The sequence below is a fragment of the Centrocercus urophasianus genome, unplaced genomic scaffold, assembly GCF_019232065.1.
Source record: "Centrocercus urophasianus isolate 14NV4802_14NV808 unplaced genomic scaffold, USGS_Curo_1.0 seq_15, whole genome shotgun sequence".
Taxonomy (NCBI): Eukaryota; Metazoa; Chordata; class Aves; order Galliformes; family Phasianidae; genus Centrocercus; species Centrocercus urophasianus.
This window is the reverse complement of record NW_024884697.1, coordinates 18,773,356-18,800,859: the sequence shown is the minus strand read 5'-3', so window position 1 is coordinate 18,800,859 and position 27,504 is coordinate 18,773,356. Positions and strand designations below refer to the sequence as shown.

Below are 27,504 nucleotides of genomic sequence, written 5' to 3'. Positions count from 1 at the left end.
CAGGAACAAGGAGAATCAGAGTGTTTTGCTAAAGGCTGAACAAAACATGAAGAAAACTGAGAACGGATAATTCTCTATCAATAATGAATATAATACAAAAGTGGACTAGCTCGTAAGCTTCCCTGTGGCCACAAGAACCATGACATAAAACATTTTTTCATAAAATAATCTCCTCCATGCAAGTTTTTACAGTTTTTGCTTCTCAGAGTCAAAGGAAAAGGTAAGCCTTTTCTTCGAAGGAATATACTGTGCTTACTGAAACACTGTAGAAATGTTGCCACTTCAGCAAGACGGGGTAGGGTAGGGTAGGTTAGGGTATGGTAGGGTAGGATAAGATTGGAAGCAGCCTCTCCTTGGATGCTCTCTCCAACCTGGGCCTCCTCACCTCTTTGCCTGGCTGCACACTTGCTGCAGCAAGGATCTGCTTTGCATATTTCTTGCAGTAGCTGATAATCCCACTCCCTTCCAGGCCCTCTGATCTTATTGAGATTTAGTATTCCCTTTGTTAAGCTCTGGTTTATAAAGATATTAAAAAACTTAATATCTGAGGTTCAGGGCCTCCAACTGTTTCTCAAAAGAGCCTTATCTCTGTCATTGCTTTTATTCATTTCTTTTAACTGTGTACAGTTACATACAGTGAAATAGAACAGGTAGACAGTGGTGCCAACTGATATTTATTTCTGACCTATTACTACGTATCTGTCATATGTCTCCACAGCCCTATATACAAAGATTTATGACTATTTGCTTTAAGAGGACAATACACATAAAAGATTTTTTTTATCTATGGGCAGAACTTACTTAGTACAAGAAAACAGAGGACTAACCAATTACTCTCTTGCAACAGTTTTGCGGGTTCATGGAGAGAAATATGATGAGATTGCAGTAGATACACAGTCTGAATAGCCTTAAGGATCCCGTGTGTATCAAATACATCCTGAATGAGGATGAAATTTTGAAAACTGTTGCCTTTACTGATGGCATCTTTTGAACAGAACGTGGATCACGTGGATCACAGTTTTATTCCAAATTGCTGCTTGAAATTATTTGAAGCACATCACATTACTGTCTTACCATCCTGCCATAATAATATTAGTTGCAAGTTGGATCCAGATATTTAGCAAGCAAAGTATGTCATGGGTCCAAGTGTGCCTGGTAAATGCACAGTGTGCCAAGCCGTGCAGCAGCTGTTCCATTGGGTTTATCAAGCTCCTGTGAAGCCTCGGCAGAGGGCATGCCTCCATAGGGTTTGTCATTGCCTTTGCTGCTCAGCATCTGCCATGCAATTTGTCACATTACAGCCATTATTTGGAGTCCTGCTGACACACTCGTTCTGAGCAACCAGAATTCTGTTCAGCAGGGTCCACTGCCAGGATCTAAAGCTGAAACTGAGAAGGTGATATTACAGAATCAATGAGGAGGATCTTGTTTGTTACTGAAGTAGAAAATCCACTTTTCACCTTAGTGGAATAGCACACTGTACAATGGAGTCATGCTGGTGGAAAAAGCCCAAACACCTGCAGATAGGTTGGAGAGGTTCATATACTGTAGAACTGAATTCGTACAATTTTTCTGAGGTAGCTGGAGAGCTGCATCTTCAAAATACCTCTAACAGTGATTGAAAGATACAGGAACAGGGAATGATGCAGTAGTTTTTGTATGACAAGGGTGAGCATAGCTGCTTTATGGGAAATGAACAGCTCCAGATTGAAGCACAAAATTCTGTAGATGAGTAGCAGATGGCAAATGAAGGCATGTGAATACGTGCCTCCCATATTAAGCAAGGCTGATACTTTATTTATGATTTTTCTTCTGTTTTTACAGGTTTTAGCATTGATACCTGTTCCTTTTAGCCATTCACAAAGAGTTAAAGATGAATGAGAATTCACAAATTGTTCTCTCTTATCTGCAACTATTGCATTCCATTAGTGCTTACCACATTTTGTAGCATGAAATCTCACAGGAATAGGCCAAAGCAGGCATAGCTCTTCTATGCAAGTTTGAACACACATGCATCCACAGCTGTTGAGAAGCCCTGTGAGTATTGCATTCTCTTCATATGGACTTGCTGTGTGGAAAGAACGTGGTTTTAGGTAAAAGGATTAATACAACTGGCCCAATTCATAAATATTTCTGATTGTGGTTAGAAGAATTCATAGTTAGGAGTGCACAGCCATTTTAAGGGTCCTATGGTGTTTTCTTCAGAGCCCAAGGAGACAAGACAATGGTCATCTAAGCAGCTTCCCTCAAGTGTGATTTCCTATATGGATCAGAAAAGCAGAAAGCTTAGATTCTGTCGGCTCTTACACACACGTCTGCTTTTATCTTTGGACTCTCTTTGGAGTCAAGCAGGTGAAATTTATAGCTGATGTTTATCCAAGGCATAAACCCAAATTAATGCTTTTGGAACAATGTGTTCTTGTTCCCATTCACGTAATGAAATTTGTCTCTGACTTGAATGGGAACAGAGCTGGGCTCTCTGCAACTACTGATTATGCATGTCAATATTGGGCTGCGTTTAAATTATGCTGTATTATGCATAAGAATAAAGTATCATGGAGTTGTGAGACACAAGACAACATAATTACATGGACTGCAAGAGAGACAAAGCAAAACACACCATATACTAATGGCCCATCTCAGTCTTGCCTCATTATATCTGGACCTTTATTTACTAAATTAGGAAGTATTTAAAAGTTAAATCTGCGTTTATTTTTTTTTTTACAAATATGGCTTTGTTCTGAAAATACATACACTGAGAAGCCCTTGTTGACATGACTGAGCAGGATATTGTATTTGATTAAATTCACTTTGGAGACTCGTGATGCCAATTGCTAACACGTTTGCTGTCCCAATTGAAAATCCAATATCAGCATGAGCTTAGATTAATACCCATGTTGCTCCTGGGTGAAGAAAACATTGCCACCAAGTACTGGCAAGCTACAGGAGGCTGAGATGTGGTTTGCTATTAGGGTTAGGTAAAGGAAGCTGCTTGATTTTTTTTCTGCTTACATTCATTCAAACGGATATGAGAAAAATTTCCCACCCTGTGTCCACAGCAGCATGAAAAATATTGTTATCAGTGTCTGCAAAAAATAATCATAGATAGCGTGAGCGCTATTATTGTCTGAGGCAATATCAATATTACGTGTATTTATTTTTAAGGTAGGAAAACAATCTGAGACTTGGTTCATAAATGGAAAGGTGGCACTGAGGTACCAAGAGATCGAGGCAATTTAACACAGAAAATGCGGGAGACAGAAACAAAGCCCCAGTGCTAACATCTAAGTAGAATCTATCTGCTCAGAAATAACAAAAACCTGTACCTGACATACCATTATTATGATATAATCCAGATTTTTTTTTAATCTTCAGTGCAAGATTCCTCAGCAGGTTTTGTACTTTCTTATAGGAGACCTGGATTTCCCATGATCAAACTTGAGGTCCAAAATGTGCAGTTATATTTCAACAGATTTCTTCAAAGCAAGGCCCTTACTGTGCTAGCAACATGAAGCTCCAGGTCAAATATCTAAGTTGTGCCATGGTCCAGTGGCGAATCAACTTGGGTGGTAGGTAAGGTTACCAAATAGGTGTTTTGTGGCAAAGGGCAAGTCAAACTGGTGTTAATAGAAATAAGGTTGATACAACCTGGCAGGCATATGCAACAAGTGTCTTATATTTCAAAAAAAGGTATACAATCTCTTGCAAAGCAATCTCACACAAACAGATGTATTAGGACCAGCTAATGACTGACTTGCTATCCACAGAAAGCTCCATTAAGCCTCTCCTGCTGCCTGTACTTCATCTTTATGTCATTATAAATACTGACAGCTTTTCCATGATATAATTACATGTTTGTAGATGTGGTTTCAGAAGTTCACAAGAACCTGAAAATAAAGCCAGCATTATAGGCGATTACCACGATGTTTTATTGTTCAGTGTAATGTATGTAACATTCCTCAATCAATGTTTTGTTTCTTAACATGTCAGTTATTAATTACAACATTTTCAAAAGAATCAAGATAGAAAAGATCTTCATAACAGTCTCAGTATTATTGGCGGGCATCTCCAAGCTCAATACTAAGTCTGTAAGAGATCCACTGCAGAACCAAGGCAGTTCATACTGAAGCTTCAGCATGCATTGTAAATCTGCTGTTAGCTTACCCATTGTTTACAGCAGTTACAGGGAGAGAAGTCAGAGCCCTGTTCTGCTGACGTCTTGTGTTTTCCGAAGTCCTGGTTTTGCAGTACCAGGATTCTATCTCCCACCAAAAGATGACATGCTTTCAGTACTCAGGTAGCATTCTTTCTTCCTGATGAGTTTCCATGTTTATTGTTTGTGTCAGTGTTGCAGAGTTACACATACAAACAACTGGCCAGCCAGCAAAACAGTATCCAAAAGCAAAGAAGGCTGTGTCTTCTTCCTCCTGCTGCAGGCAGGAAGGCACAGGCAGGGCTGACCTTACAGGGGGTGTTTGGATATCCAAATCTGTCTGGCTCTGAAGTTGCTCACATGTGCTGTCCTCTGGGGTCTCTGGATGTGGGTTGTTTTTATCACATACAGATTTTAGCTAGTGGATTTCATGAAGTCTTGGATAAAGGGGACAGTTAGTTAATCTTACTGAATAGAAATGTCAGCATAATTCACTAGGGAGGGCAAGCAGGCGCTTATTGTGCTATAAAGGTGGTTCATTCTGCGAGTATGTTTTCTAATATCTCCCTTGTTACATGGAAAAGAACATCATATATGTAGTATCCAATAAAACAAGGTAATCAAATGCAATCTCCCTGTAATGACTGCAGTACAAATATCTGACAGAATTTCATACAAGACAGGAAATTGAGAGAGACTGTAAATATCAAGCAGACGGAAAATTGACTCCTGTGGGAACTGCATGATTAGAAGCTTGGGCAGATATGGATAGATCCAAGCTCCACAAATGATTGCTGGAGTTAGCAAGAAGCAATGTAACACGTAGTGAGTGGGTGAAGGCCAGAGGCTGACATGCTGCAAGAGACAGATTGAAGTCAGTAAACAGGATTATTTGCTTCATTTTGGGCACTGTGAAAGATTTTGGCCTTCTTTAGGAGGGTGGGAAGGAAGCACTTCTTCCTGGTTCGGTATAGAATGACTGTACTGTTATTATAATCTTAAAATTCGAAATGATGCTACTGAGAAAGATAAGTCGCACAGATGTGTTGTTTTACTCTATGCCTTCAGCACAGAAATTCAGGTGAGACCAAGGGCTCTTGGAAGACCAGAGATGTTTGTTGCACTGGAGCAGGGGGAAGCAAGGACAAACAGTGGTGGTAAGAGCACTGAGTGCCTACGGAATGGGTGGTTCCAAAAGGCTTCACTAATGTCAGCCATTTCGTTTTTAACCTGAAATGCACTGAGCCCTAAAGTTGCTGGTGCTGTTCACTTGGGCAGCCTCGTTGCAGATGCCCTGTATTGCAATGTGGTCTGGGGCTTCAGAACTGGAACTTGGGCAACCAGCGACTCGTGGTATAGGAGCAGAGCAGACTTCAGTGAGGTTCTGAAAGGAGAGGATCTGCATCTGCTGCTGATTCAGAGGCAGGAGCCCCTGAGCGATGCCCACACACCGCCCCGGTGCAAGCAGGCTGCATGCATGTAGGGTATGGGTGCCGAAGGCAGCGTAGGAAATTGCGAAATGAAATTGTACGCGGTTCTTACATTGCTGATTCCGCAAGTCGCTGATACAAAGTGTGTTCTGAAAATACGAACCAATGCACAAACCAGAGAGTCCTTTAATTTAGTTGCTGTGCTTGGGGCATCTAACGTTTGCAAGACTTGTCCCGTAATATTCGTCACTGCAGTCTTCCCCGTCGAAAAGCGTGAACAGTGAGCGCACGGAGTTAATGCAGTCAGGGGGACTCCGGTACCTCCAGGAGCTCCGTCAGAGCGGCCCTCAGCTCCTCCCGCCCCGCCCAGTTCCCCGAGCAGCACACCGTGCCCGGCCCGCGCCCCGGGGCTGCACTGCGGCCCCTCCCCTCCGGGCTCCCCGACCCAACACTGCCCCCGGCCCGGCCCGGCCCGGCCCGCCGCCTTCTCCTCCCCTTCCCCTTGCGGTCCCTCCTCCCGCCGGCGCCGGCCGTGCCCGCCTCGCTCCCCGCCCCGGCTGAGGGGCGACCGCCACTGCTGCTGCCTTCGCTGGCGGCGGCTCCGCTAAGATGTCCGAGCGCGGCGGCTTCTACCGGCAGGAGCTGAACAAGACGGTGTGGGAGGTGCCGCAGCGCTACCAGAACCTCACGCCCGTGGGCTCGGGCGCCTACGGCTCCGTGTGGTAGGTACAGGGCGGCGGGCGGAGGCCAGCAGGTGCCGGGAGCGGGGCGGCCGCCCTGGGCCCCGTTCCTCGGAGCCGCCCGGCGCGGGGACGCGATACCGCAGCGAAGGCCGCGCACGGCGGCCGAGGGGGGAACGCGCGGAGGGGGGCCGAGCGGCGGAGGGCAGCGGCTCGGGGAGGCGGGGGGCGGCGGCCGGCGCTTTCCTTTCGGCGCGCGGCGCCCTCCCCCACGGCCGGCGGCGCCCCGGGGTCGGGCCGCGCCTCGTCGTAACCCGGGCAACAGCGCCCGCCGAGCGAAGCCCGCCGAACGGGGCGGCCGTGCGGCGCGGCGCTGCGCTCCGCTCCGACCTTTCGCGCCGCTCGCGCCTCGGTGACACCTGCGGGCATCTTGCACAGTCACGGTGCGCGCGGGCGGGAGGCGGACGGCGCTCTGCCTGTTGCTGCATTCTGCCCTTGCCCAGCCCGGAACCGCCGGTCCCGGGGAGCGCTGCTGCACGAGGTTTGGGCTCGGGAGTTATTGTGTCGTGTAAGAGTTTATCACGCCCCTTATCGCACTGCGCTCCTGGGTTTTATTACAATACCGTGTTTGCGGTCCCAGCGCAGGGCTGGATGTATATGATGCGCTGAGCTGTCTTTTAAAACGCCCTGGCCAGATTTTGGAATTGTCTGTGCTGTTTAAAGAGTTTGTGAGAAAGGATCGTGCTGCTATTGTAAGCCAAGTGGAATTACGTGAAAACCCATCAGTAGCGGGCCTTTAAGTAAATTCTGTGAAACTCCGCCTTTCGCAGTTCGCAAAACTTTTCCCTCTGTACGGTTAGGTGCCAGAGAGCATTCGTGGAGTTTCTTATTTATTGCTTTCTTCTCTAGCTCTGTGAAATGCCCCACATGTAAAGTAGGAATATTTATGTAAGAACCCCCCTCCAACCAGTAGTAGCACCCAGGGCTTGAGAATTCTCTCTTAATTCTTCATTATTTTGGTTTGATGCTTGCACAGGGGAAAGCTGGGCCAGCACCATGGAGTGCTACCTGCCGCTGTGCAGTCCTGGGGCCATCTGTTTCTTGTGAATAGTTTCACAAGGATGTGGTTTAATTTAGATCACAGACATCTTCCTTTTCTCTGAGATTTTACTAAGGAGAAGCTGGATATGCCGTACAACAGTAACTACGGTCATTTTCCAATTAAACCTGTGTTTCTGATTACTTTTCCTGTGGGGGGAAAACCCACTCTGCTGGCTTTTGTAATGAGATGTCAGGGCTTGAGAGATTGCAGCGGAAATGAAAACATGTGGTGGTTTGCTCACAGCACAGCTGGAGTTTTGTTGTGGCTGTTTTTAACAGGGTTAGTGTTGTTAATTTATGGTTTTTTTTGTTTGTTTTTTTTTTTTCTGCCTGTGAAGCAAATCGTGGTATTTTGTCAATGGAGATGCCCACGAACTGGCATATGAAGAGGAGGGTGTTATAGGAAATACAGATGCTGTAGGAAAGGTCCACTCTAAAATACCTGTGTAAGCACTGAGTCCAGTAATGAAATATTACTCTACATTAATAGTCTTGTTAACATTGATGAGGTACGAGCCCAAATAGGTCCTGAATGTGAGGAAAAGACTCATGTCTCAAAAAAGCCATTTATTTTTAGTCCCTATTGAAATTGATTTTTTTCCCTCTATCAGCTCATGCTTTACCCAGGAGACCCATGAGGCACAACCATTCCCCTGAGAAACAGCTATGCTGCTTCTGTGAATAATCGTACTCCTATTGAGGAAGATGTCACAAAGCGTGTTTAAGTCTTACAGAAACCACTGGAATTAAACAAATTCTTAAGTGCTGTGCTGAAAAGAAGCCAAAGTCCTGAACTCCAAACACTGGATTTAGGACAAGAACAAAGTTCCTGTTTTCTACCTCAGTGAAGCTCAGTTTTTGGTTCTTCCCTTTCCTCTTGTACAGTAACTTATCTGCAAATCGGGATACTTGTGCAACCAAAGCAATATTTGGTAATAAGAAGTATAATGTAGATACTTGAATTTAAGCTAACTTCTGCTTATCCTCCTTTTGCTTGCAGCTGAAAATCAGTAGAGGAATTTGAGACAGAATGCCATGTTTTGGCCCAGTTTATTGACAATTTGTAAGCCCAGCTTTTGCTCTGGGCGTCAGCATTACCACCTGTCTGATGAGAGCTTCTTCATCTTTGAGCGATGTTTTGTTGTGCCCTAAGTTACGTAACACGGACAGCTATTTGTGTGGGGTTTTTTTAAAACTTTGTATGCCTCTTTTCGTGCCAGGTTTTCAACCTACTTAATTCCATCTCTGCCTGGGAGGTGCAGACGGCCCTCTGTGGTGTGTTGTCTCTGATCTCCCCAACAGGTTATTTTCCATTAGCATATTGAAAACGTTGCTTTCTGCCTTCTCAGGAAAGGACAGACCTTGCCTGATCAACAGAAGCACATGAAGGACTTCTTTCCAAACAGAAACGTGTGGTTTCCTCAGAGGCCTTTGCTATCTGAGGCAGTACAGTACTTCCTCTGTGCTGTTCTTTCCATACACTTTGCCTTTCCTCATGCAGTCAGTCTCCTTTAGTTTCAACAGCATGCAATGCCCAGCACAAACTCAGGTTGCAAAAGTAGGAAAAGTAGGCTGCTGAGTGTGATGACATAGACCTCAGATCAGAGTCTCCCTGAAGTTGTGCACATAGCACAGCACTTAAACAGGTCCCTCCACCCTGCTCACATGAAGGGCACACTTAAGATCCATTACATTTTTGTCCTGGCTTATCTCCTGAACAGCTGGGGGTAGCTTAGATTTTTGCTTTGCTTTGCTTTGAGGTAGTACAAGTGGAAAAATAGAAGTGGAAGACTTGAATCCTGAAGTTTAACCACTTTTGCCCCCATCCACCCAGTCCTGTGGTTGCTGGTTAGGCTGTCACTCTGATGTATTGAGGGCAGTACCTTGTGAGACTGGAATGTAAGATCACTGAGACCTTCTCCATCAAGGGTCTGTAAACAGGTGCTGAATCACCCGTGCAAATTAAAAACAAACAAAAAATTCCGATATAAATTGACTACCAAAGCAAGAAATTACTTCATCCAAGGTTGTACTTGATGACTTATTGTATGATGTGCTATGATAATGTTTCTAAAGGGACTGAGTGTGAGATTTCAGCTATAAACTCACCTTACTGGAATTATGATATGTGTCCTTGTAACACTTCATGTTTGTTCAAATAGTGTGTGCTTAGGTAAGCTTTTAGTGTGGCAATAACACACAGCTCCTGTGTGTAAATACAGATGGAAACCAAAGATCTCTACAGGGTGAGGCAGAATCCCAGGCACATCAGAGCTAACTGATTTCAGTGGACTTGCTTTGGGCTGCTTCTCATGTGGATTAGACCTTTTGTTTCCAGCGTATGTACAGGAGCTGAGATTAATCCTAAATATGATTGTATTTTATGGAAACATTAAAAAAAAAGAAATTAACACATTAACGTTGTTGCTATCTGTGCTTCAGAAGATGGATCAGGGAAGGAAGAAGACAGGACGGTGTATCTGAGCACTGGCCAGGGAGGCGAATACTTGAGTTGGGTGAAAGTGACTTTGTTGGAGTACAGGTGGGGTGCAGAAGGCATGTCACTGCTTTTGTCCTGTTTCATTCCGCAGGTTTTCCAGTTACTCAAACAGTGTAGATACTGACTTTGGAAAGGAAAGGGAAGTGGTACTGAGTGGAGTTGAGGTTCATGTTTCAAATAGAAGTGTCTAAGAGTGTATTCAGTGAAAGATATTGAATCAGGAAAAAAGTGTTTGCAGAGAAGAGCAAGAAGGGCTGCAAATAACATCTGTAGTTAGGATGCTCTCGCTAAGCCACGGGAGTAGTAAGGGAGAAGATAACAAACATGCATGAGGAGTTTGGTGGAATTAGGTATAGGATAGGTGAAGAAATGTAAGCTCAAGAAGCATGGAAGTCCTCCTTGTGTTTTGCTGGTTTTCTTCTAGGAGGAATTAATGAGAGCTTTCTTAAGGAGCAGGGTTACATGAGATGTGAAAGAGGTGAGGAACATAAGAGGAGCGAGTTGTGGCAGGAAGACAGAAATACAGAATTATGGCTTTCTATATGGCTGTAGGAATACATCAGCAGAATAAAAATTCTCCGTAGAGGGTCTCCTCTGTCTCTACTTCAGTATAGTTTGCTATAATATGCACCTTCCTGACCACACAATCGAGCAATGGCATAGCTAACAGCTTTCATCGTCACAGATATTGGGATTGCTATGGCCTAGGATGCATGGTCCCTGTTCCAGAGTCCTACAGCCTGATTACTTCCACACAGCTTCCCAGGGAGCTGTCTGCAATTTCAGAATCCCCTATTAGCCAGTGAGTGCCAAAGAGGCCCCGTCTTCGCTCTGTATGTACAGTTGGAGGAAGGAGGGGAGGGCGTTTCAAAACCCCTACGTGACCTGAGAACAAAGAGCTATCATTTAATATTTTGGGCAGCGTGCAGAGAGAAAACAGGAAATGTGAAGGAGCAGTGGGGGAGAAATAGAAAAAAGGACAGAAATGTCAATTGGATCTTGTCTCTTTAGGTTTAAGTAATGTATTTGAAAGCACTAATATTTTTCATATTAAACTTTATATTGCGTTTCACTGGGAGTGTTTCTGGCATGAGGTTCTGAGCCTGCAGTTTGTAGCTGCCTGCAGTCTTTAACAAAATGCTGGATAGAATACATTTGTCGTTAGCATTGTATTGGCTTTGTGGCAATTGACTGATTTTTCTCTCTTAAATACTGGCATTGGGCTTATAGGCTGTCTAAAACACATTATTATTTTAGTGTCCATGAGTTGGCTGCAGATGCAGAGAAGCTAACAGCTTATGTCCCCATCCTTTTGTTTGTTTCTCTCATAAGGGTATTTTTAAATGCATCACTCCCACTGATGTAAGCTATACTATCTATAACTCACCTAGAAAAGTGTGGCTGCTCCTTCGTAAAGTTATTTGAAAACTTAAGTCACCGTGGAGACATAAAAGACAGACCAGCAGAGGAAAATGAGCTTGTAGATACAGAGGCTGATACAGCATAATGATACATATTATCATTGAAAGAAAATTGGTAATGCATTCATGTAAACACAGGCATAGGAATTATTCAATAATGCTTTTGCAAGGTCTGCTTAGAAGTGTGTATTTATTTTTATGTTGGTTAAGGAACAGTTATACCATGTAATAGATATTTCCTACTTTTATGTTTAGTGCTAGTGGTAAATTAATCTGAGGTAATTGACAGTGATTGAACTAAAGCCAAAACAGTTGATGCCAGTGCTCAGCATAGTGTGTAGGAATAACATCCAAGTGATAGGATGTAATTTTACAATGAATAACCTGTCATCATTAAGGAAGTTCTTTTTCTCTAATGAACAGATTAATGTGTTGTTTCAGAGCTGCCCATTGCTCATCCTCCCACCCTTTGTCTAGTTACTGTCTCATTTTTTTTCCATGGGTTCCTTCCAATGCATATATATGCTGTGATTGGTGTGATTTATTAACAAATACAAACTCTACCTCTTAATGGGTGGAAGTCACCAATTTGAATTCATGTAAAGTAACAAACCATTTATAAAGAAGAAACAAATGAACCAGTGGATTTACTTAGCTGCCTGGCTTGATCTTATCATGGGTGGCCTTGTTCTGCTGTATTACCAGTGGCTGCTGCAATCCATTTCCAGGTGGATAAATGCTGTCTATGCTTTTTTCAGGACTGTTCACATCATCACTGAATGACTGAGGTTAACACTGATCCATTGGCCTAACTGTGTTGATCAATTAACTGTGGATCCACTTGGCCTAATCCCTGCTCCAGTAGGGACACCCAGAGCAGGGTGCCCAGCCGCATGTCCAGGCAGCTTTTTAAGATCCCCAGGCATCTCCAGAGCCTCTGTGGACAGCCTGTGTCAGTGTTCTGTCACCTGCACAGCAAAACAGTTCTTCCTGATGCTCAGATGGAGCCTCCTGTGTTCTGATTTATATCTATTGCCTCTTGGCATGGCACTGTGCACTGAGAAGAGCCTAACTCTATCTTCATATCTTCAGGTGTACTTGTTATATACCTGTAGACATATTCTGCATTAGTAAGAAGTCGTCTGGCTTTAAAAAAAAAAAAAAAAAACACAAGATCTTGGAAAAAACCCAGAAGACAAACATCGTCAACTAAACCTTGCAAACAAAACTCCAAACCTTATATTACATGTATGTGCTCACATATTATACAAAGAGCACAATGACACTGTTTGGTGGTGCAAGTTCTCAGCTACAGAATACTCTTTTTCAACATTATCATCACCATTAGCTGTGGCTTTTTGCCAGCAACATCCTGCACGCTGTGCTCATGTAAATCTGCATTGAGGTGACCCACAGTTGCTGTCACCACTGCTGAAATGCACACCTACCGCCTCGCTGTGCTCACGTCCACTGCTTGGGCTCCATAAGTGTTCTGCAAGCACTGAGGAATGTCAATGGGTGCCATGTTTTCCACATGAAGGAATTCAGTGACACACCTTTGCTTCATATGCACATCCATGTCAGACACCATTTAGTCAGACTGCCCCTCTGCTGCCATCTGTCACATGGCAACAACACCTAATGGGATATTGGTGAGAAGGTTCAATGTCTATTGCTATATACCACCAATATCTGCCTCAAATGTTGTGGGCCACCATCATAACATAGGAAATATTTCTTTTGGAACAGCCCTTCATAAAAAGAGTTGTTATTCATGGCAGCTGTGAGGAACTCAGATGACAGACTGTGCAATAAAAAGTGTCAGGTCAGGGTTCCTGCGTGTCTCACTTTCTCTGATGTACTTGCCAATGCATGCTGCTTACTGCAGCAAGGGCTGCCTATATCAGAGCTTGTATTTGCTATATGCTGACTTCTCTTCCATACCTTCTCCTCAGTGCTTCCTCACATACACCCTTCTACTGCTGCTACCTGTTTTTTTGTTACTTTAAGGAAGTCAGGATGTTACTATGGGACATTTGGCCATAGAGATATTGATATTTCCTGCAATGGGAGGAGTCAGTGGGGATGTGAAAGGATGCCAAGGTCTGTGGACAAGATCTCAAGATGTGGCTGTGCTTAATATGTGGCAGGAATTCTGTGCGCTTTCCATTTTGTTTCTGGATGTTGACTTATTTCTTACCAAAGTTATTAAGTTTCTGCTCATGTTAATCTGTGTTTTGAGCGTGAATTGCATTTTGTTTTCTTTGATTTTTCCTTTTACGTTTACGTGTATGCATTTAGTGGGGAATACTCGTTCTGGGAAGTGTCTCCCCTGGGTTGGCCAGTGAAGGAAAGGAACTCCTGTGTAGTGCTGTGCTAGAGGATGTAGAAGCAGTAGCCTTGAACATTATGTGGAAAACCCAAATCTCATATCATTGTCACAACAAATTTAAGGATTGACTTATGCGTCATATTCTCTCTCTCAGGTTTGGTATATAATGTCCATAGTGTCCAACCAGCTGTCAAACGTATGATGATGCAGGGATAACAGTCTCACAAGCTGGAACACTGAGTTGTATAAATTAAATTGGAAGTGTTAGTCTTCTGTGTGTGTGTTGGGCTTTTGTTTGTTTGTTTGTTTTGCACTTAATCCTAAATTAGTCTCTTAGAACAATTATTTTTATGGATACGATGGTTCTACAAACATAAAATCACACTTTTCAGCCTACTAAAGCCTTACAGTTGTCTGCAGTGATGGGGTATGGAGTATCAGCTGGTAGGGATAACGGGGAAAATTGGGAGTTTGCTGCAGGTGCGCCATACTGGCACCACGCAGTCAGCTTGGGTCATGCCTTCATTGTGCATCAGTTAGACCCCCGCTGGCTGCTGAAATAAGGAGAACTCACTCACTTCATTCAAGCTGGGCTTTTTCCAGATACCTTTTACAGTATTGCAGTCAGCAAATAGGCCCTCTCAGAGCCCAAGGCATTTATTAAGTTCAGGAATGGGACTTGTTGAGCCCAGGAATAGTTCTTCCTGCATTGCATACTGAAGTTTACTAAATGGGATACAAGTTGACCCTATGCATGGCTTGGTAGATTGGGTTCTCACAAGGAGCCCTCCAGCTGTTGGAACAAATGTGATTTCAAAGTCTAAAACTGCCATAGCTGAATGTTGTGCTCCTAATCCAGAAAGCCCTGAGGGATGTGGGCAGGCTGCAGAGGAGTAGATTGTCCAGTATTACCTGTCTGCAACCACAGAGGATAAATGAACCATGGATGCTGTAGAAATGACTATATGTATAGTCAATATTTATGAACTTCAGCACTAAAAATCCATACCCTGTCAAAGTCATGAAGTTAGCTTGAAACCGTTTTAAAATCTTGGACTTTTTGCCTTCCGAATTTTTGGACTACTTTAGCTTTTTATATCCAAACTTTTCTCTGAAGCCTTAAGAAGTCAAAACATGTGCATATAAATAGAGATTGTTCTTTCATCTGGTGGAACATCAACCAAAATACGAGATACGGGAGCTGACAGCACTGGAAAGGTGTGTCTATTTTAAGCAGTGATTGAAAGTTGCACCCAGCAAAAGTCTCTTATGTCTCACAATGATGCCATCCCTTCAAAGAAAATGATGACTCTTTTAGATCCTTGATCTAAAGGACAGCAAAAAATGTTTGGCGTAACTGCCAGGGGTTCTGGGTCAAGAACAGTCATATCTAAAAAAGGTATGACTGAGATAAGTGCAATGTTGTTTCTTGTAAAGTAGAAAACAGACTTGAGTTTCTTTTTTCCCATATACTGCAGAGATGTGAGAGCATACTGCTCTGTGGTAATGTTAGAAGGCTCACTGAAACTACACGATTAAAAACTCATTTTCATTGTTTTCAACAAATGAAATGCTAGAAGTAAAGAACAGTTTGGAGATGGGAGGTGATATCCCTTTACAAGTATCAAAGTTTATCTCTGTAGCATTATTGTGTCCAGCTACATAAAGCAAATAGTAAATAAATAATAAAATAAATAATCAGCTCAGCATAAGTAAATGGAAAGAAACGGAGGACACAGCGGTCGAGTCATTGGAAGGATGATCGTTGCTGCCATCAAGCAATTGTTTCAGAGCTGGTTTACTGGAACTGAATCCTGTGCTCTGAAGGACCTGCTTCAGTAGAAAATGCCTTGCAAAAGAAGAGAGCTGTGAGTTTTCTGCAGATAAAGAGGTTGACAGAGCCAGGCCTCCCTAGTTTAAATGCAGAGATAGGGTAAAGTGCAGGGGTATGTGAAGAGTGTAATGCATTATAAGAGAAGGTGAGGGCCCTTTTTTTTTTTTAAATAGCAGCAGGCCTTTGGGCTGTTAAGGACACACTTGTTTTGGAGGAGCCATTTTGAATCTCTTTGATCAGCAGCTGGTGACAGCCACAGGGGATTCCTGCAGGCGCCGGCCAGGTGAGCCCACAGAGCTGCGTGGCTGCCTGCTGACAGGCTGAAAGCCCTGTGCTCTGAGAGACCAGCGCAGGAAGGGAAATGGCTGCTCTTGCTGCTAACAATCTGCCCAGAGGGCTGCAAGGGAATCTGGGGATGACTCAGATCACAACTGTGGTGATGCACTGGGGAGAGGGGAGAGACTCAGTCTGAAAGTCAGAGATGGAAGTGTGGCCCGCTGCTTAGAAACAGTGATCAGAGGTCATAGATGCAAGGCATCCTTGAATCTGACGAACAAAATGTTCTAACAAAGTGAAATCTATCGTTTTGAGTGCTCCAGTGTTTGTAGCTTGAATTATAATGGTAAACCAGGAAAGGAAAAGGCTTGAAGGCATTCGCTCCAGTTACCGTTCTCCATGGTTTCTTGACTCTGGGGGGATGCTTTTAAACCAAGACAGATCCTGGCTTGTTCAGCTTCAATTCATGCTTTTCCACTGAAGGTCCCAAAACTCAAGCTATTTGTTTTTTCTTTCTCTCTTCCTGTGGGTTTCCATCCTGGGTCTAAAAAGCAGCTGTCATAAGAATTACTAAAACAGAAAAGTAGTTCTTCATATCATCTGAATCATATGCAGGGTAAAATGCAACCTATCTGAAAGATCTGCAGTTTTTAAACTACTAAAACCCACATTTGACTTTAAAACAGGGAGGACAAAGATGTTGGTCATGCTAATGGGATTTCAAACTTAATTCTTCCTAGCCATATATGTGGTATTTCAAAAACAAGCGCGATCGGGGAGGCTTGTGAATTGCCAGAAGAGCTGAGATATTAAACACAGATTGCTGCTTTGGGCAATGTTATCTATTTATCTGTATAAACATTTCTTTTTTTACACTTAAAATGTTAGAGAGGATATAGCAAGTACGCATTTCTGGGTTTGTGCTGCTTTCCATTGGCTTCACTGACCAGGATTACAGTCATTGCAATTATACTGCATTTTTGTTACACTAACAGCAAAGTACTGGCTTCTTTTTTATTTCTTCAGATTTACTTTTGCAGCCTTCATACTGTGTCTATGACCAATCTTGTGGAATTTAGGGTGTCTCTACTGTCAGCTCTTGCACCATTCGCTCTCTGAGCTTCTCCACATACTTGAGCAATGCAGTGTCTTTATATCCTGAATAACTGTGTCAGAACAGGCGTCTTTATGGTATCCTTTCACTCCTCCAAGTGAAACAGGTTTTCTCCTACTTCCTATGCTTTCTTCTGCTCAGGGAATGCCCTTCCTGAGGTGCTCAGCAAAGGCACAACCTTTATAACTTCCCTGAAGATTCGATGCTGTGATGCTGGTGAGAAAGTAACTAAGTGATCTGCTTATCTCTTTCATTGATCTTGTGAGTGATTCACTCCTTCCATGGTGCTTGCAAGAAATTAGTTGATTAAATCTGTTTCCTCTGATTCTGAGGAATGCCACTCACCAGACCAGGCTGCCCAGGGCCTCATCCAGCCTGGCCTTCAATGCTTCAAAACTGTCAGGAGTGTTTTAAAGACTGATCGCAAGGACCTAATAGCATCTAGTGTGGCTATTGCCTCTTGTCATCCTGCACAGTGCATTTTTCATGTCACTTAATTTTTACTGTTTTGTAATTCGAAAATAAGTTCAGTAAGATGAATGTATTAAGGTCTGTGCTTGGTAATCTGCTGCTAGCAATTGCAGATAGTGTTGTCCACATTTTAAATTGAGAATTTGAAAGTATTTTATTTTAAGAACTTTTAATTAATTGAATAAATAGCGAATTATAGCAATATTTTTCTTAACAATGGGAAGCAGCAAACTGAACCTTTTTTTAATCACACTGTTTGATGTCACAAGTAAAATATAAAGGGATCATTTCAGTTCTTGTTTTCCATAACAGACAGTATTTAACTGTGCTGTATTGCACTTGTATCATTTAATGCACAGCAAACAATGGTTTCCTTTTTGTGCAAATGCCTGTGTGTTTTGTGTCCTCCTCAATGGGATATCTCCATGTCTGAAGTTAAGCACATACTATATGTCAGCTGTGAAGTTCAGCATGTATCCATTGTTCATTAATTACTGGTATTGCCTAAGGAAACGTTATGAGAATTGTCTTTGAATCGTGGTTACTGCTGCCCAGCTTCTCCCACTTGCAACCCATGAGTGGAAGGTAAAAGAAGACAAAGGAGTGAGAACAAAGGAGAGCTTTGAAAGGAAGTGTTCTTTCAACGTGGACTTTCTTTTTGTTGTAGTTCAGCTTATGATACCAAAACAAGACAGAAGGTGGCAGTAAAAAAGCTTTCAAGACCTTTCCAATCGCTTATACACGCAAGGAGGACCTACCGAGAGCTCAGGTTGCTGAAGCACATGAAGCATGAGAATGTAAGTGGAGAGTGAGTGCTATCCCTTCAGATTTTTTATGACATGAGTTTGTCATATAGGTGTAATTTCTAATAGGTACAATCTTACTAGAAAAGTGCATACAACTCTTTCTGGCTACACAAGATACCTGAACATGGATACCTCACCTATAATGAAGTCACTGGACTGTAAAGACTTCCAGTATAATAATGCCTTTTTACTGCAAAATGATCTACTTTGGTCTCAGAGCTTCAGCTAATGGAATCTGACAGAAGCTTTTCTGTAATGTGACATTACATTTCCTGACTTTCTCTGTTTGTCTACAGTCCCATTCTGCTTTTTGCAATTAATAGATTTTTTAATTGGTCATGGAGGTAGTTGAGTCTCTACCTGCACAAACTGCCTGCCTATTTTGCAGGTTATACTGAGTCTTCAAGATGAACACATGCCGTGTGTTTGTAAGCTTCCTGCAAAAATTCTAAGCACTGGCAATAATAATTGTGTGTTGCTTTCCATCTTTCTAAAAATAAAATGTAAGTTCTCTTGCCTTTCAGGTTATAGGATTGCTGGATGTTTTTACACCTGCAACATCAATAGAAAATTTTAATGAAGTGTAAGTAACATTTTAAAATAATTCTGACTAGTTAGTAAGTAACCAAGTAGTACTGTTTGTAGAAAGGAAGCACATACGTTTGTAGTAGATTTGAAGCCAAATTTATGTATAAATTGTATAAAGTATGTATAATATGTATAATAAAAAAAAATTGTATAAAATATGTATAAAATGTATAAAGAAACACAACAACTAAAAAAAAAATCCCATAGAAAGAAAAGTAAGGTGACAGGCCGCCCTGTAGTACTTTGTGAATGGTGGTTTATAAGGCTGCAAGTATCTCATAAATGTTTTGGTATTGTAGATTGTTTTTTTCAAAGGCAGATGGGATCATTCAGGAATGCAGGAAAGTATTCTGTTGGCTACCTTAGACAAGATAAATTAGATACCTGGATAGTCAAGAGCTAGTTGTAATTTGGTGTTACTCAAACATACCATATGTACTGAGTTGCTCTTGGCTTACATCTGCTATAAGCAACTACATAAACAGTTTAGACAAGGAAATACTAACAAACATTTTTTTTCTCCATGAAAATTAGTGGCCAGGCTCCTCTGGGGCAAAATTATACAAACAAGAGCTAAGAATGATAGAATGATGGATGCATACTTTTGTCCCAACACTTTTTTTTTTTTTTTTTTTTTTTTTTTTGTGGCTTCTGAATTTCTACAAGACTTACGGGGAAAAAAAAATAAAGTAAAACCCAGTGGAGGTAGGGAAAGAAATTGCACAAAACACTCGAAGCACTCTTATTTCAAACAATTTGATGTTGATTTCCATCATCAGATATTCCTCACAGGAACTGTCGTTTAGAGGCCCCGATCTCCCACTTCTATGTTGGTCAGAATCCCTATTCATCTTGAGGCATGATGCCTTCTCCCCTGATTGAACTGCTTTAGTATTTCATGGAGAGAAAAACAGATCAAAGCTTTTAATGTTCCATAAGGATATTTTTTTTCCCCCATATTAAATCTCATAGCTGTGATTCCTTTATTAGAGCTTATAGCTGACTGGAGGGACATAAACCTTACATGAGTAGAAGCTGGAAAAGGAATCTAAACAGGAGTGTGTAGTTTACTCATTATTTGTACTTCTTTTACATTTTGCCAATCTCGAATGGGGAATGTTTATTTGTTTTCTTCTGTGAGGTCTGTTTTATTTTCACAGGTATCTTGTGACAAATTTAATGGGCGCTGACCTAAATAACATTGTGAAGTGCCAGAAGTTAACAGATGACCACATACAGTTTCTTATATATCAGTTACTTCGAGGACTTAAGGTATTGGCTCAATATAAGGATGTATATGAGAGAGCAACCAAGATGTTGTGGTAATGACTGGTTCAGTACTTAGAACAGTTTGTGTTGGGAGTGCTCAGATAGCAGCACATGTTTCAGAATTTTTGATTATTTTACAAACCAAAAGTAAACCCCAAGCCTGCAAATGGTGACAGTTGCACATGGAATATTTCCATCAAACACTGACTTTGAGTCAGTCTATTTAAGGTATTATTGAAGGAGATTGACTTGTTACATGGTCTCTCAAGTGAAGGTGTTTAGTAGCACGCATTGTGTGCTTCAGACATTTTCTCTGTCAAGGGAAAGTAATGAAAAACTTACGAAGAATATGAAATTGTTAAAGCTTAACATTGCAATTAATTCACATTTTCACATGCTTTGAAAGACCTGAGCCAGTTTGAAAAAAAAATACAGCCCTGACAGAGAGAGAGAGCATCTCATGGGTGGGGAAATAAGTGAGTTGGTTGGATTTATTGGGAAACTTTTGGAAGTAGTAGTTCATTCTAGCAATGTACAGCGTTACACAGGATCACTTAGGATTTTTTCTTCCTGTAAAAATTTTTTCTTCCTCATTCTTTCCTTTAATCACATTGTTAAAGTTTATACAACTCAGTCATGTAGGCAGTTGGCAATGAAATTGTAGCAAAAACTTCCTAAAGAACTAAAATATGTTTCATTTTGCTGACATTAAACATGAAAGAGTCTATAAACAGCAGAAGATTTAGGAAATGCTTTGCAGTACTAGATGATAAACATTTTTCTCAGCCAGTGTTGAGTGGTTTTTTCAAGGCATATGCAAAAAAAAAAAAGAGAGCTCAGCTGCTGTAGTAAGCTTCATAATGAAAACTTTGTCATGGAAACACAAGTGTGTTTGAAAGCATGCAGTGGTGAAAAGCTCTGAGATGTTTACTGTGTGGTTTTGAGGAAGTCATCTGGTGCCTGAGAGGATAATTCTTATTTGTGCGTGTGGGTTCTGTCAATTTAAGTGCAGATTTTAGGGAAGAAGAATTGCAGAACTGAGCCCTTAATTGCTTTGTCTCATTTACTTAAGTTAATAGCTTAAGTAGGAAGATGAATCCAGAGTTAATTATCCAACCCACGGTTTTGAATATGACTGTGTCGTGTCAGAGCTAAGTAACAGTTGTGTTCAAAAGTGAATATTCATTTCAGAAATGCACTGTCTGTGCTTCCAAGGGAAGGGGTTGCTTGTTACTTGGAATCAAAATTCTCACATCTCATTAGCTGAACGTTTGATCAGAGATAATTCCCTCTTTACGTCTAAGCTGCCATCGTTACAGCTTTAGTCCTTATACCTGGGCTCATGGGTACATCTGTCTGGGAGTACACAAGTCAGGCTCAAGCCCTGCAGATCCCATTGGAACACGTGAGGGGCTGGTGTGGCAGGCAGGTAGAGCTGCTTGGTGGTACTACGGCAGCCCTTCTCAGCAGCTGTATGCAATTAATTCTGTTTCAAGCAGTGTTTGATTTCCTCTGCATTCAGCTGTTTACAGTTATTGTGAAGAGCATTTAAATGTGTCCCTGTCCCACTGATAAACAGTGTGTAAGCCTGGAATTGAAAGAATGCAGTTTTGTTTTCTTTGGTTTTTTCCCCAGTTGATATCAACATTTTTCATGCAATCTTCGCTCCTGAAAGATGGTAGTTGCTTCTTTAGAGAATGGAGGAGTATGTTTCAGAGCTCCTACTGGTCTTTATCAGTAAGATTATATAAATAAATTGGCTGTCAGTCTTAGCAGCTGAACTATAGGCAGTTGCAGGTTAAGCTTTTCCCACTCTTTGAGATCTAGTAATGTACGTAAAATAGCAGAGACACTAAATAATCATTGAAACACCACTTTATGTCCCTCCTGAAAGTGGATCTGAAACAATGCCTGGATATCTGTTCTGGCCACTGTCTTGTCCAGGGGAGCAAATAGCTGCCACCCACATTCAGTATTCACAGTATGGAAAAAATAACTTGTATTACTTAGGTGTCAGCCATACTGCTCCCAAGGCCACTGACTGTACTGAGAAGCCAACTGCACAAAATGGCCATGTAGGTAAGATTGGAATATGTTTCAGTATTTTTAAATTTTCAAAATGAGAAATTTTTGATGGAGAATTACTGCTTACGACAGTGTTTACAGTTACTTTTTCTGAAATATCTATCTCTGGGTAAGAGAAAGCAGATAGGTTTTGAAATTAGTCATTTCCCCATCTGCCTTGAATGTGTACTGTGACATAAATCTTTGCTGTATATAGAACCATCAGGTCCAGTAGCAAAAAGATAAAGCAAATGACCCACATCTTCCTAACCTCTGACTTCCAATTTTACCTTTTTTTTCCCCATGTTGTTTCACAGTATATTCACTCAGCTGGAATCATCCACAGGGTGAGTTCATTCATTGCTATAATAAAGATGAATGGAGCGTGTCCCTCCATGTGTCAAAAGTGTTACTAAGACATATTTATAATATACCTTAAAAGGTTAAAATGGTACCTGACTGACTCTCTGTGTTCCGGTACAGGATCTGAAGCCCAGTAACTTAGCTGTAAATGAAGACTGTGAATTGAGGGTAAGAATCATTCTGCTGTAATGAAGAGTGCGTGAGGAATCAATCTGTTATAATGAAGAATGTTTTAATAGCTTTCAGTGTTACAGTTCTCTAAGGAGAATTTTTATTTGCCAGTTTTGTTTCTGATTCCATTAATTTTGTACACTTACTACTATTGTTCCCTGGCCATAGAGGCATTTCCATGAACATGTTTTCTCCTAGATGTGAGTTTATCATCACCACAAGTCTCCTTACAAAGCGTTCCTCCCCAGCTCCTCGCAGACAGAACATCGGCATATTTGTCTAGACACATCTCATGACAGAGCACTTAACTGGCTATCTCTTGCACTGTGATGTCTACACATGCCAAGTTTAGATGAGGCCGTGTAGCAGCTTTCATTTTTATATCTACAGAATAGAGTTAAATTTAATAGAAATGTTATGAAAGATGCTGGTATCCCCAGGTGCAGTCAGCATTAACACCAAGACAAAACAAACCCATAATTCACACTATTCAGGTACGATGTTAATTCACATCTCTGTATAAATACATATCTTTCTGTATCCGTGTGATGCAATATTAACTAATAGCACGAGGCTCTGAAGGAAAAAGGGGAAGTTGCTTTCTAAGCCTTAAAGCTTGAAAATGAGTAGCTTAGCATTTCTCCATGACATGTTTCTTTCTCTGACTGGGATTCTGCAATAATCACTTTATTCCAGCTGTGAGGGATTTAAATTTCCAAATATTGTGAGAACAAAAAAGAGAAATGCAATACTGAGTGAGAGCAATGCTTTTAGGTTCTCATGCTAATCCTGATGTGTTGTAAGAAGCTGTAGTTCCTGTTTGGGTTAGTGAGAGCTGCAGATGCTCAGCAATTTTCATTATTATCCCTTTAATGTTTTCACGCATATACGTTCAGCATCTGTGAAATGTTATAGTTCATCTGGTTCTGATCATTCACTTTAAAATGTGTGCAATGCTTTTGTACTGTAAGAAACTTTTAATCTTGTTTTCTATTATTTTATCTGTCCACATTTCTTCCTACCATTTGCTACATTGTTCTTTGTTTTCTTTATAGCTTTCCTTCCTCTGATACCAAATTATTTTGTAGTGGAACAAACTAGTGGACATCTCCAAGTACAAACAAGAAGGAAATAGAAGCAAAAAGATGCAGGACATGTTTGTTGTACACATTTGATAAAAGGCATCAGCTGTTAAAACAAATCTTGCTGACACTTATTTATAATAATGGAGATGTTGGTATTCATGTTTCAAGCCCTTATTCGTGCCTTATTTGTCTCATGTATCTTTTTATAGAATTATATAATGCTTTTAATGTTTATTGGAAGTAAATATGTTTATGTGTTGTTTATACTTTATCATTTTTCTTTAGACTTTTTATATCATTATATTGGATTATAAGTGCATAATTTTGAATTATAGTCTTAAAATGCTTATGTTCCCAGTGAAAAGGATTTGCCATCAGGTAAATAGATAGCACTGGATCTCAGCATGGGATTGTGACTGGTTTTATTCATGTTTCTGTTTGAAGAGATGCAGAATAGTCGGATAGCAAACAGCACTGAAGCTGAACATTGCCCTTTCACAGCAGCACCTCTTAAAGTATGGGATACCTTTTAGCTCCACAATTAGTTGGACATGGACTTATTAAAAAATGGAAAGATAGAAATGAGCAGAAAAAAAATATTTGAAGTAACTTTCTGTCAATGTAAATTCACCAAGAGAAAATGCAAGGAAGGGAACATTGTGCCATCGTGCCTATGAGTAACATGTACCTAAACCGAGCCTGTTGTTGTTTCACTGGGGGAGCTCTATCAAAAACAGATGGCACATGATGTAAGTATATCTTGTTGTGCAGGATATATGTTCCCCTCCTAGTGACATCAGAACACTGCTTGATTTGGGTAAATGCTGCCTGTGTGCAACAGTGCTGGAAGCAGCATGAGACGGAAACAAAAGAACTTCTGGGGCTTGTGATTTGCTTGCGTGGTCTTTAAATGCTCTGTCCAGTGGCATTTGCTGTTGGCAGTTCATACAAATGTTCCCAGTTGGCAGTGTTTCATTTCTATAGCAACAGTGCTTGTTTTTCAAAAAGCAAATGTTAGAGGAAAGCTGAACATTAGGCAAGGTGTGAAGTTTTTCTTAGAAAACAAAGGGTCAGACTCATCACTGTGGAAGTATCTCTATAATCCCCAGCAGACAGCACAGGAGCTCATACACAGCACTGCAGTTTTACTTCACTGGTGGAGAGATGCTTGGGCTCAGATACGAACCATCATGGAATGGCTTGGGTTGGTGGGGATCTTAAAGATCCTCTTGTTCCGGCCCTCGCTGGGGTGGTAATGGGGAAGATCAGTACCCATAACAAAAGTAACAAAAGCTATTTCTATTTTTTTTTTATTGTTCTGTAGATTTTAGACTTTGGTTTAGCTCGACAAACCGATGATGAAATGACAGGCTACGTTGCAACAAGGTGGTACAGAGCTCCAGAAATCATGTTGAACTGGATGCACTACAATCAAACAGGTAGGCTATGGAGACTTCATTTTGCTGCAGCTGGATATAGTTATAGTATATCTATATGGAAACAACTCCACTTATTGATGTCTTTGAGTCATCCTACACATTTCTCTCTCCTATTTTTGACAGTTGATATCTGGTCTGTTGGATGCATCATGGCAGAGTTACTGAAAGGGAAGGCCCTGTTTCCAGGAGATGATTGTATCCTTAAGTAAAAGCAGAAAAATGCAGCTGTAGAAATACTGTACAATTCTTCCATTTTTCTAATAGATCAGGCTTTTCAGGTAACAAACTTCTAAAATGATAAACAATTTTTGTTATTGTTTCAGTTTTATACATATTGCAGCTAAAAATGAGACCATCTAGTAGGAAAAGAAACAGGAGCAGATGTCCCTAAACGGTAGTTACATTTCTTCCTTATGTTGTATCAGTATTTAAATAACAGCCTGGTTGCAACAGAACAATTTTCTTCCACGTGTGTGTCTTACATAAATGATGGATGTTAAAAATGAAGCTGAGTAATTACAGTGTTTTTTGATCTGCTAATACTGTGTTAAGACATAGAACTGCTCTAAGGCTGGAAGTTCCTCTAGTGCAAAAAAACCCACTTTTCAATAGTAAGTGAATAAATAGGGATATCATTGCCTGTTACAAAACAAGCCAGAATTTCCAGAAGTGCCACAGAGGAAAGAAAGCATTCTGTCACCTGCAGCACTGTGCTGTGGATTCCGTTGGCGCTGCCTTGTGCTGACAGGAGAAATAAGAGAACAGGTGCTGAGGAGAGTAGTAAAATAAAACAGTAATGTTAATGAGGAAAGAGAAAATAACTGCACCAGAGAAAGAAAGCTTTCAATGTGAGAAACAAAAGCACGTGCTTCTGTACTGGATATTGACATGTCTTACTGTTCTAAACCTCCCCAAAAGCCAATGCTTATCCTGAAACCAAACCATTGCCAGGTGTGGAACAGCATCATATTAGAATTGCCTGATATGTTAAGAGAAGTGAGAGGCCAAGTCTTCCCACTGACTCTTCTGCCATGCTCAGCCTCATTAGGCTCTACTATAAGCACAGGCATTGTTCAGATGTCCATCATCTGGGTGATCACTGTGCTTCAGACTGGTTATGTACTACATGGAAAAATCAGTACATCCAGCTCTGAAGAAATAAGGTATTTTGCTGTTCTAAAATATTGTCTACGACTATATGATTAGAATTATGTAATTAATTATATGATTACAACTTGAAGTTGTAAAATAGCATTTTCTAGGGAAAAAGTAGTGCGTTTTATGGGTTGTATATGACAACAAAAAATGCACATTTTAAAGTTTATAATCCTGACACTGATATAAAACAGTTTAAAGCTACCAAATGACATTTTTCCTTTTACCAGCTCTCAGATTAGTGATGTACTCCAGTTTAGTATGATGTACTGTTTTTCAGTCCTTCAGAAAGAAAAATGCACTATTAAAATTAAGCTTAAGAGTCTGTTAAATAGGAAGCTGGGACAGGGAAGCAATGTTTTTGCAGGTGATTTTCTCACATAGGGGCTCACCAGACCAGAGATTCACATAGTGCTATAGAAAAGATAAAGAATTAGGTACTCCAAGTTAGGTTTAAGCAGGTGTGAATTTATGTCATCCAGTGGACTCAAATGGAATTGTCTTGCTTGTTTTAAACAACCACCTGCATGAAAGCTCATGAATTGTTTAACCCAGCAGTTCTGTCTGGCATTTATTACGTTGCCTTTAATTTTCCTGAAATAATGTAGATATTGATCAACTAAAGAGAATAATGGAAGTTGTGGGTACACCCAGTTCTGAACTTCTGAAGAAGATATCATCAGAACATGTGAGTTCACAGCTTCATTGAGTTAGCCAGTGTTTTATCATTCTTCTTTAACTGTGTGACAGACATATCTGATTTGGAAACGAGCAGACGCCTTAAGATCATCTTTCTCTTTTAATGCTACAATAGCACCATTAAGAAAACATTATTTTCTGAGCTATACAAATACCTTGACTGTCAGCTGGATTCATTTTGATACCTGTTCCTGTTTCAAAGGAGTTTGCAATTGATCCTGATGATTTTTTTTCTGCTATACTTATAATAAAAGAATTCAAACTGACATTCAGCTCAGAGCACTTCATTGTTATTATTAAATCTGATGTCGCTTTCACTTCTACTTTTTTCTATCTATTTTCCATTGATGTGAAGGAACAGAGATATCAGAATCAAATAATGCATCCCGTGTGAGTAATTTTATTTGGAATAATACACTAACTTGAAATTCATATTAATTCATCTCTCTGAATGCTTGTGTGAGGTCCACTCTTAATGGTGGTATCTGTATCATTAATAATGTGATTTTTAACTCTCCATGTAATTTTTTTTCCCTTATTCAGTAGACAAACT

At 40.9% G+C, this 27,504-nt stretch overlaps 1 protein-coding gene across 3 annotated transcripts in view; it reads left to right on the top strand.

The window, feature by feature from the left end:
- The first annotated feature begins 6,157 nt into the window (after positions 1–6,157).
- MAPK11 (mitogen-activated protein kinase 11) overlaps positions 6,158–27,504 on the top strand; it is a 29,500-nt gene continuing 8,153 nt past the window's right edge. The window contains exons 1-9 of one of the 3 annotated variants that reach the window (XM_042815671.1): positions 6,158–6,305; positions 17,980–18,109; positions 18,643–18,701; positions 19,867–19,978; positions 22,357–22,386; positions 22,523–22,570; positions 24,983–25,097; positions 25,221–25,292; positions 26,861–26,940. In XM_042815671.1, coding sequence (XP_042671605.1) covers positions 6,193–6,305; positions 17,980–18,109; positions 18,643–18,701; positions 19,867–19,978; positions 22,357–22,386; positions 22,523–22,570; positions 24,983–25,097; positions 25,221–25,292; positions 26,861–26,940 — 759 coding nt within the window. In that variant the 5' untranslated portion in view covers positions 6,158–6,192. The remainder of the gene's footprint in view (positions 6,306–17,979; positions 18,110–18,642; positions 18,702–19,866; positions 19,979–22,356; positions 22,387–22,522; positions 22,571–24,982; positions 25,098–25,220; positions 25,293–26,860; positions 26,941–27,504) is intronic. The other 2 variants (XM_042815669.1, XM_042815670.1) reach the window with 2 other exon arrangements.